This window comes from Gobius niger, assembly GCF_951799975.1.
Source record: "Gobius niger genome assembly, chromosome: 1".
Classification (NCBI taxonomy): Eukaryota; Metazoa; Chordata; class Actinopteri; order Gobiiformes; family Gobiidae; genus Gobius; species Gobius niger.
This window is the reverse complement of record NC_136852.1, coordinates 57725621-57735730: the sequence shown is the minus strand read 5'-3', so window position 1 is coordinate 57735730 and position 10110 is coordinate 57725621. Positions and strand designations below refer to the sequence as shown.

General features: G+C 39.6%; 2 protein-coding genes across 2 annotated transcripts; both read right to left on the bottom strand.

Annotated features, from left to right (window-relative positions):
- Positions 1 to 914: 914 nt before the first annotated feature.
- LOC306973721 (arrestin domain-containing protein 3-like) lies at positions 915 to 3876 on the bottom strand (the record flags this gene model as incomplete). The annotated part of the gene is made up of 6 exons (XM_079570724.1): positions 915 to 1178; positions 1249 to 1505; positions 2743 to 2839; positions 2909 to 3059; positions 3474 to 3527; positions 3620 to 3876. The coding sequence occupies 6 exons, from the start codon at positions 3874 to 3876 to the stop codon at positions 915 to 917; spliced, it is 1080 nt and encodes a 359-aa protein (XP_079426850.1).
- A 977-nt stretch (positions 3877 to 4853) lies between these two features.
- Positions 4854 to 7378, bottom strand: LOC306977631 (arrestin domain-containing protein 3-like). The gene is made up of 6 exons (XM_079576031.1): positions 6928 to 7378; positions 6767 to 6839; positions 6075 to 6219; positions 5871 to 5973; positions 5529 to 5794; positions 4854 to 5454 (listed from the first exon to the last, which is right to left on the bottom strand). Exons 1-6 carry the CDS (start codon positions 7190 to 7192, stop codon positions 5356 to 5358), a joined length of 951 nt encoding a protein of 316 aa, XP_079432157.1. The 5' UTR covers positions 7193 to 7378; the 3' UTR covers positions 4854 to 5355.
- Positions 7379 to 10110: the final 2732 nt, after the last annotated feature.

Below are 10110 nucleotides of genomic sequence, written 5' to 3'. Positions count from 1 at the left end.
CTTCCTCTTCCTCCTGCAGCTCCCTCTGCTCCACAACAGTCTTTCACCATCTCCTCGTTTGTCCCTTTTTGTTTCCTGGAGCTCCTCTTGTGACGCCTCCGCTGTGCTGCAGTTGTGGGGGCTCTTGACACTTTTTCAGTGTCTCAGAAGAAGAAATGTGTAGGTCTCAAATGGGTTTAGCTGATAAACTAGCTTTTGTTTGTGTTTAAAAAGCCGCTTTCTTCAGGATCATTTTGGACTCTCAAAGTAAACAAATCCACCAAACCCCCACAAAAACACAGCAAAGACGTGCAAAAGTATCCAGAAAAACAATGTGGAACACAGAACCACAAATGCAGTTCACAGAAAAAGGCAAAAAAATCGTTTATATATATATATTCTTTTATATTTGTTTTATATCGTGCTTTTCTGGACACTCAAAGATACTTTACATTGCATTATTTATTCACTCCATACTTGGTGGTAGCTTTTGTAACCACAGCTGCCCCATACTGGGGTAGACTGACGAAAGCGAGGCTGTCAATCTGCGCCATCAACCCCTCTGACCACCACCAACCAGTCACTCACGCACTGTATTCACCTTGTAAATATTACAGTACAGTATACCTGCAACAATACCAGTGAGATAAATTGTCCAATGGCATTTGTTAGTGATACAATATTACTCAGTAAATTAACTTTTGGTCCACAGAGTAAAGGACAATAATTGAATAGATATGGGTGCGATAAACTACTTTTATTGTTACAAGCACATCATGCCTTGAAACATGGCTTCTCTTTAAGATTTTATAACGTAATTAATCAAATGCTAACATTTTTAAACAATCATTTAAGTGAAAACCCTGCAACCAAATATGTTTGTTTAACAATAATGTCAGAAAACTGAAACTAAAGGAAATATGACGGAATAAACCTCATGATTTACTGCCATAACTGGGCAGGGACGGGTATATCCCATAAGCCATGTGGGTTTCATAAGGAGGGGGAGGTGGAGCAGAGGGGTTCATGCCTCCTGAGCCGGGAGGGGGGAAAATCCCAGTTGGGACAGAGTGAAAAGAATCAAATCCGTAGGTGGGACCGTCAAGTGGGACTTTCTCATCAAAGCTCTGTGCAGTAGGAAGTATTATTATAGGGAACTTAATCTGTGGGTCAAACGCATACTTGACATCCAGATACACCTGTAAAAGCAATATATTTCAACATTAATATAAATCTGCTGAGGATAAGCGTAACACTGGCAGTACATACCCTGAGCCTGTATTCCACTTTGATAATGTTGCAGTTAGAGATAGATGGGATTGTGGCGGCAGGAATAGTGATGAATTTGGTGACCGTTTGACCAGCAGAGGGCGGGACAGCATCTCCAACCTCTTTCAGTAAATCGTTAGTCTCCAGTTTCCTTTTACTCTTTGCAAAATAACTGCACTTCCTGTATATACAATACTTGGGGCACACATCCCGCGATGACTTGTTGTGAATTGACGCCACTACTTTTATTCCTTCACCTGCAGAATAAAGCATTTACATGTTGTCGAATGCACATAACACTTTGTTCCTTATTTCTTTTGATGTGTTGGGAGAATAGCACTCACGTGTAAAGAGCATGCAGTTACATTTAGAAATGTCTATACACAGTCTGTATCTATAGTAGACTTTGTCTTTTAACTCACCAAATTCAGAGATTTTGACTAGATTAATATCTCTCTAATTGTGCTGTTTTTTATTGTTTGTGGATACGTTGTAACAAGTAAACTTCAAAGTATTCTCTGTCAGGAATATACATTACAATTTTGGTGGCATTATCCAGTCACACAGAAAAGAACATTGTCAGCCAGGCAGGACTTCAAGACTCAAGGCTGTTTCCCAAAGCCTAGATACCTTGCTTTAAGGACAGGATTTTGGTGGAATATTTGACCTGAGCATTTTTTTGTATTATTGTGATGACGCTGTAGCTGTGTGAGGTAAATCTGAAACAGCTTTTTGTCATTGTCTGTTTTCTGTGTGGCTTTATATCGTTATTGTGGTTTGTAGTTTTTGTAGTCCAATACTACATGGGTGATGTAGTTTTTCATGAACCAGCTGTTGGTGATGTGACTTCCCCTGTGTTTTCCGCCCTGGGTAAGGATGATCGGTTTGGGTAAACAGCTTTGAAGCTCTAGTTCCTAACTGAATAGGGATCTAACAGTTGACCCTATCGAGTGACAAGGGTTAGGAGCTCGGATCAGGACATAGGAGCTACATATTTGAGGATTTCGGATGGACCCCTAGGCTGTATTTGTGGACCCACTTCCTGTAAATTTAAATGTCATAAAATCACTTCAGAATTAAAAGTTTCTTTCCAAAACACTAAACATCAAAAAAGGAAATCAAGGACTTATATTGGCCCATGCCTGAAATCTAAATTCAACATCCTATTATATCTGTGAAGCTCAAGCACATTGATAGTGTGACTGTAAGGTTGCCTGTGAAATTGCCAAAGGAGTCTTGTCTTTATCTACACATAATAAACTGAGTAATAGGAGACTTTGTGCTCAATAAAATGGCAAGAAACCAGGCGTGATGGAAAAAAGACAACACTTTTTTTCAATCTTGTGATTATGACTATATGTTATAGTAATAGTTGTTGTTTTTCAAACTAATGCCATTTGTTTCATATTAAATATTGAAACTTGGATATATATCCCAGGTCCCAGACAATGTAAAGTTTCTGTTAAATTTCTGCCTTAGTTCAGAAATATTTACCTTGATGGAATCCACTCTTGTCAATATTCACATCCATTGCCACGTATCCAGAGTTGAAAAGCTTCATTTTCTTATCCGTTGCACCATGTTGTGGAATCTATGACACAGTTGCATTTGGTATTTTATCTAATCAACCAACAGCATTATGAAAAAGATTTTGTGTTACCCCCAGAGATGATTGAAGGGCCAAGTCGCCTTTTGAAACCAGGTTGAACTCAGCCTTAGCCTTACTGTCCATTCTCATCGACCTGCTCAGATTGGCCTCCAGTGTATACCGTATTTTACCATGTGCACCTTTAAATGATGACGGCATGTTTCTGCAAAATGAAAACACACACAATATTCTAAAAAATCCCAAACAACACCATTTATGTGGGGAACTGGCCTGAATTAGAATTTGTTGACATAGATTATGACTAATATCTAATTACTGGGACCATTCAAGTGAAACGAGAACAGGCATTAAGTTTTATCTTTTTTTATATGTGTCAGCAAAATTAACATTCTTTTTTTCTCTTTTCCATTACAGTATTAACAAGTGAAAGCATCAGTCTCTCAGGTGCAGTGTCTTATAAATATTCAACATTGTATTGTACATTTTGTCTATTTATCTTTCTTTCTTTTTTTTTAAACAAGGAATCACCCATAGTTGAACAGGTCCTCCAACGTAAATTATGAGAATTGTAGTTGTGTAATGTTGAACATATGAATTTGGACTTTATCTGACTTACTGTGCAGGGATCTGAAAGGTGAAGGGATAGACGTTGCAGCCCTGGCTCACGTGACTGTTTCCTTAAATCAATCAGTCAGACAATTTATTCTGTGAAGTATTATTAGTTATTGCTCCATATTTTGGTAAGTATTTAAGTGTTGTTACTTACCCTGGCCTTCCTGTATGAGAAACTGCTTGACACTGAAATACTTCTCTTTGCTGAAGTACGTCACAGAGTTCTTTCCGTGGTTCTCAGTCCATCTTACCTCCGCTTTGCCCTTCATTTTCACACTTAGAGCATTGATATCTGTGTCCTTAGTGAGTTCCAGTGTCACCTGTCCTGAAATATAGTCCCCACTGCTGAAAACATTGCTTTCATTGATGGGATTATAGCCCACTGAAAAACTCTTAACATTATTCATCACGCTACTGCAGCCAACAGACTGAACTAACCTGTGATACACATGAGGATTCCCTTATCTACCAGCAATAAGCAAGGGGTGGGCTCTGTAATGATTAAACCACAGGTAACAACCTGGTGGAAAACGTACAAGCTATTATATGTACAAGCTATTATTAGAAACTAAAACAAACTTGTGTTTAACCTTGAGACAATAATAAAAAAAACTATCAAAGCAAACAATGTCATTGTTTTATTCATTACTTTTCACTCATATTATAGCTCCAAGCATGCCAAAAATATTAGCACAATAAACAGCAACTTTCATCAGCAACTTTATACATACAGTCAAGCTAAGTATAATATATTATACAGCATATTAGTACATTTGTTTTCTCTGTACATTTTCAATACATTCTATAATTATAGCTCTGAAATACACTTTTGACTCCTAAGCCCATACAACAGAGTAAATAAATTGCAATACATTAAAACTTGTAAGAGCACTTAACAAGGTTACTCAAATGTAACATGAAAATCTTGTTCACTGGAAAAGTGGTCAACCCGCTTTGGCAGCCTCATCTGGAGTGTTCTGGCAGATGTATAAATACCAGGCTTAACATCACAAGTAGGAAGTCTACACTGGTTCTGATAATGCTGCTCTGTTGGCAACTGGTCATAACAGACGAAGAACATCTGGTCATACAGGCAGGTGGCTCTGTCTCATCTATGTTGAGTGTTGCAATGGCACCAATGGTTAAATACATCCTCAACATTATTGCGGCACATGGTGAAAGATTTAAAAGACAGTCTGTTTTTCAAAAAACGGCCGTTATTAACACAATTGTGTTTGGGAAAATATATATATAAACTGCAATTTGAAGCCTTTATGTGCAGTGAATATTTTTACTCAATCGATTACCAGTACCAGGAAGGTTAACGGCACTGCAGCTGTTTGGTGAAGAACCAACTTGGTTCTATTCTGAAATGGAGACCAAATACATTAACTGATTGTGAGATATAGATTTTCCAAGGACAGGGCATTTAAACCTGAACAAGGCAATCTTTGAGAATGATCTGGGCACCATCTCTTTACTGTCACAAGACATGCACAGTGCCGTGAAAGCCGTGTGTTTGCTTCAAAAGGTGGGATAAAAACCACCCAGCGCGCAATGTTTTTAAGATTTTAAGCTCATAAGCTTGTTATCACGTTTTTATGTAAATAAAAACATTTGATAGAGAAAATGTTTTTTGCTCTCTACAAACTGAGGAGCACCATTACCACAAAACAAAACTTTCACAAAAAACCTCCCGAGCAATGTTGAGTGCCTTGGCAGAGGTTTATATGTATGCCTGAATGTGATCTGCTTCTCTAAAACAATAATCAAATACATTTTGTTTACACTGCAACTCTGTTTGTGTTGGAGTGGTTTGAGTTGCTGAGGTAGAGCCATTTTTTCACTGTCAAGAATAAACCAACTAGTGATGTGCGCCATATGCTTCAAGACTCAGGAGGAAGCGGATTGTAGATGTTATTATCATAGATGATAATAGGGCAGCGCACAATGACTTCAGATGAGCCTCTTACATCGAGAGAAACCTGTCAAGAAGATCAATAAATCATGTTTTGATAAATGTTTCTATTATCCTATTATTTAGAGAAAAAAAGTGTACCTCAATCATGTATTCCACCTCCAGAATGCTGCAGTTGGAGATGGTGAGGTGGGTGTTGGTGGGAATAGTGATTAACAGTTCTTTGTGAACATCTGAAGCGTTGGCTTGAATGGGATCTCCATTCTGAGTAATCAGGAATCTCGTTCCAGAAGTTCGGTTGTGTCTTCCGTGGGTGTAGTACGTCTGCCGTTCTTTCAGCTTGACTTTAGGAGTGACTGTTCGAGATGAGGCATTATTGATCTCACAAATCACTTTCACTGTTTCACCTGGAGAAGACGCAACAGACATTTTAGCATAATACATCTGAGTAGAAGGCAGGAAAGTGCTCACAGAAACCCTAACCTCGCATGAATGCTTTTCTCTCTAAAGTGGCTGTCAGTTCAACTGGACCGGAGGCCCAGCACAGGCAGCAGACAACCATATTGTTGCATCCTGAAAGTGGGGCCTAGGAACAGTTACAATATTTCAGACAATACTGCCAAGCCCACAAAGAATGATGAATTAGAGTAACTTGAATGGTAATAATAATTCTGATACACATCTTACCCACAGTTCAGGCCGATTATTAATTTGTTCTATAAATCTTAATTCCGTCTCGAAGGTTTTGGCAAAATGCCACGGCCTGTCGATGCTTACTGTCAGAAGGTATTGTACCCTTCCATGAATACCATGGAATGTTGATGGGAAGTCTCTGTGAAGAGATATTGCTGTAAATTAAGTCATATGCATCATGGTACATGGCCCGCTTCTGTGGACCTCACTGCCCAAAGTAATTCACCATTTCCTCAAAATGCCAATGTTTTACATTATGACCAAGTGGGATGTTCTGCCAGGAAATTAAAAATATATCTATACTGACTGTATTTCATGCATTTTAGAGTAATTTATAAGGTATTTGATCTCATATGTGCATTATAAAATTTGATTCTCAAAATCATCTTGGAGCACTGAGGTTCTGTGCTGGAGGGCCAATAGTTACCCCTGCCCTATATGGGGTTAATTTTGTTATTAGTGGTAGAATGCGAGATATTTTCTTCTTCTTTCAAAAGAAAAATTTGAAAACTACTTGCACATTATGTAACACAAAGAGTAACACAATAAGTAAAAGCAGGCTCTGTTCCTCGTTGAATTGGGGGATGTGTCTGACAGAGAAGGGAGGCCACACACTAAAGGAAACTGTACAAGCGTGCTTCTAATAACAATGCAAGTTCTCTGACAGTCAAAAATGACAAACGTACCCATGTGGGATGTGGCACGTAAACGGGTACACATGTGTACCCCGCGGAAGTTTTGCTGCCCCACCATCGAGATCTATGGAGACAGAGGCAAATCAGTCACATGCCATCGCAGTGAACTAGCCTATAAAATCCTACAAAAATGACTTAAGATATAAACACACTGTTTTCTTGCAAAACGAAGCTTCTTAAATCGAAGAGGTCTATTTTGGCTGAAAAATGTCTTCGACGTCGTTTCTTCCCCCCGCCGCCACTGGACCAGTGGACATGTACTTTTCCAGATAGTCCCATTGTGATGGACGTGATTTTAGTCTCCTTCGTGAGGTCAAAAGATATTGCTCCAGTCACTATATCCCCGCATGAGAAGGTGTTTCTGGGGTTGACAGAGTTAAGATTTATGTTGAAATTCTTGAACGCTGACTCGAACATAGTAGCTCAAATTTCACCTCTCCGACTGGTCTCTTCTGTTGACTATTCTCGGACTTTTGATAATCTCTCTTGATTTGTCCGGGCTACACAAAACTATAGATGGAAAAGCTTGGCTTATACTTAAGTGGTATAAAGCAGCTTTAAAGGACGGCAAACCACAACAACACGACAAAACGCAACAATGCGTCCTTGTTGCGCATGCGCACAGGCGGAGCAGACCTCCACCCATGATCTGCCCAACTTCATTATTTTAATCACAGCGGATTTCCTCTCGAGAAACTGCGAATGCCCTGATAACGCCACGAGCGGACTTTCTTACTCATTGGGGTTCATCAGATATCGATGTTTATTGCAGAGAATACCGAAGTATGACATGGTTCAGTTTAATAAAACAGGCTTGTTTATAAGGCTGATTGCCACTGTAATGTAAGGATTTACCACTAGATGGCGTCACGCCCCAATAATTAACTCGATTGGTAACGCAGTGTTTCCCAACCAGGGGATATTTCAGATATTAAAAATAAATACATCAATAAAAGGTAAGTGAACAAGGCTATTCCATTACTATTTTAAAAGTTGACTTATTTTCAATGTAAATTTGCTGTTGAAGGTATTTGCTTTATGTATTTTTTTTGCACAGTTCATAAGTTACACAATACACAGCCGTTTCTGTATTATCCATTTATGAGTGAGATTTTTTGGTAAAGCATAAGAGCTCCTATATCTCCTCCCCTCGCTGGGTTGTTAGTGCGATACCGCCTGCTGGACTCTGAGGGGCCTTTCTAGAGTTAGCTTGTTCTCCTTGTGTTATGCATATTTAGGCTTATCCTTTGTTTTTGATCAAATCCATGGGTCCTCGGAGTCTGCGGCTGTCCATGCCAGTGGTCAGAATCTTCTTTACAGGAACCATTTTTTGTTGCAGACCACAACACCTTCTAACTTTTCACCCAGCAAACAGACCAACATGGAGTTCTGTGGTCAGTAAGATTACTATTGTAGTGGTCAGTAAGATTTGCTATTGTAAATCTTTCTAAAGACAAACAACATGTATTTGTAATGTAATATTTTTGACATACAACTACAGGCCTTGTACAAAAAAAAAAAAAAAAAAGCAGACACATTATTCTATGGGACTATAAATGAGGCATAAATATTGTCATCTAGTTCAATCAAAGTGACTGAAATGTACGTATTCCAGTGTAGTGGCTGTGATGTAATTTGTTTTTAGTTGGTCTCAAACCACTGTGACTTCGGCTGTTTACCTCTGAGCTTTAGGGAGGCTTCCTGGCGCACAAGACCCTGACAGTCTATCAGTGCAATAGAGTAGTTAATATGGGCACATCACCTCTGTCCTGACCTTGATGTGGGACCATCCATCATGTGTGCTTACAAATGGAACGAGCATGAAAGAATCTATCCACATGGAGGACACTTTAACCCGGGTTTGAGATACCGTGTCGTGTCCTCATCCTGCCAAACTGCTACTGTACTGCTATGCTGCAGGTTAAAAAAAAAAAAATCAAAGGTAAAGGTAAAAACACACAATCATAGTATCAGTGTAGCAATATCAGTAAATGAATATAAATAAGTCAATGCAGTTAATGCAAAAGGCCATGTGACTTGCAAGTTTAGAATACATTTCCATGGTCTGCACACCTCTTAACCGGTTGCAGCTGCACACATCTGACCACCACCATTCACACACACACACTTCATTCATACAGGCCTATTGTACATGTTTTTAGTGGTAGGAGAAACCAGAGTAGGAGGATACCTACGCAGACACTGGGAGAGCATGCAAACTCCAACCTGAAAGGCCCCGTCCAAGTGGAAATCGAACCCGGAACCAATAGCTGCTATGGGTAGGACAAGATGTGTAGTGAAGGCAACTTGAGCGCTATAGTGATTCTGTCTGACAGTGATTCTGGACTTTCTTGGAGGGACGTTGCAAATGTTAAAGGAACAGGCCACCGTTTTTCCGCGGTTATGTGTAACTCACGTAACTGTATTTAAATAGGGAAATCGTCGCTTATAACTTCACCCCCGTTTGCCCCATAGAGAGGAGGAGGAGAGGCTAAATGCTAACAACATCTTTGGTCTTTTTGCGGGACTGAGCGCACGCACAAAGACCAGACAGGTACACATCAACTCGTCCAAGCACAGGTAAGAACATATCTCAGTATGGAAAAAACGGTGGCCTGTTCCTTTAAAGCTTCAAAATCCCTGTGCATGGATTTGTACCATGGCGAAATTCATCATAGAAAACATGTGGTCAAGAGCTAATGTGACTATTAGAAACATTTAACAGACCATACCACTGCATCATATGAGTGTATGGTAAGTCTGTTGAGCAAGTGTCCATAATGATAAAGCAACAGCTGTTCAGTATAAGAGATTGTGGTGTGCAAAAGGACCCTGCACTATTAACACTATTAATGAAGTCGCCAATACAAAGGCTGATGCATCAATCCCAGCTTTCGTCAGTGAATGTGTCCCAGGCCAAGACACCAGGCCTTTCCTCCATTGTCTGTATTGGTGTGTCAATGGGTGGATGATTTCTTGAGGGGAGGTAGGTTATAATGTCCTCAAATATTTATATTGCACTCGTCATTAAATACCCTGGCCAGTCAGGCAGGCAATTAATGTGCTGTGACAACATCGTTTTTAAAATACCTCTCTAAAAGGTGCTGTTTGCCATAGTCCTGATGATGTGCCGCCTCTTTAACAAACTCACTACAAGTTGGTGTATTGTTGTTGAATTATTAAGTAAGTGTTTGGCAACTCTGTCAACGTTAATTTCAATTAATCTGAGGAGGCTTTGTGTGAGAGCTTAATCGTTTGTTAATTAGACCGTCTCTGTGGAAATATATGAATGGAAGGGCTCAGTTAACAAAAGCTGTCTGCCAGAGTCGCTGCTA

Excerpts from the sequence above, each read along its gene's own strand:
- LOC306977631 (XM_079576031.1), bottom strand. The coding sequence starts at position 7,192 with ATGTTCGAGTCAGCGTTCAAGAATTTCAACATAAATCTTAACTCTGTC. Across the intron at positions 6,220-6,766 it reads ACGTGCCACATCCCACATGG|AGACTTCCCATCAACATTCC; the intron begins GTACGTTTGTCA and ends ATCTCTTCACAG. Across the intron at positions 5,455-5,528 it reads AGGTGGAATACATGATTGAG|GTTTCTCTCGATGTAAGAGG; the intron begins GTACACTTTTTT and ends TCTTCTTGACAG.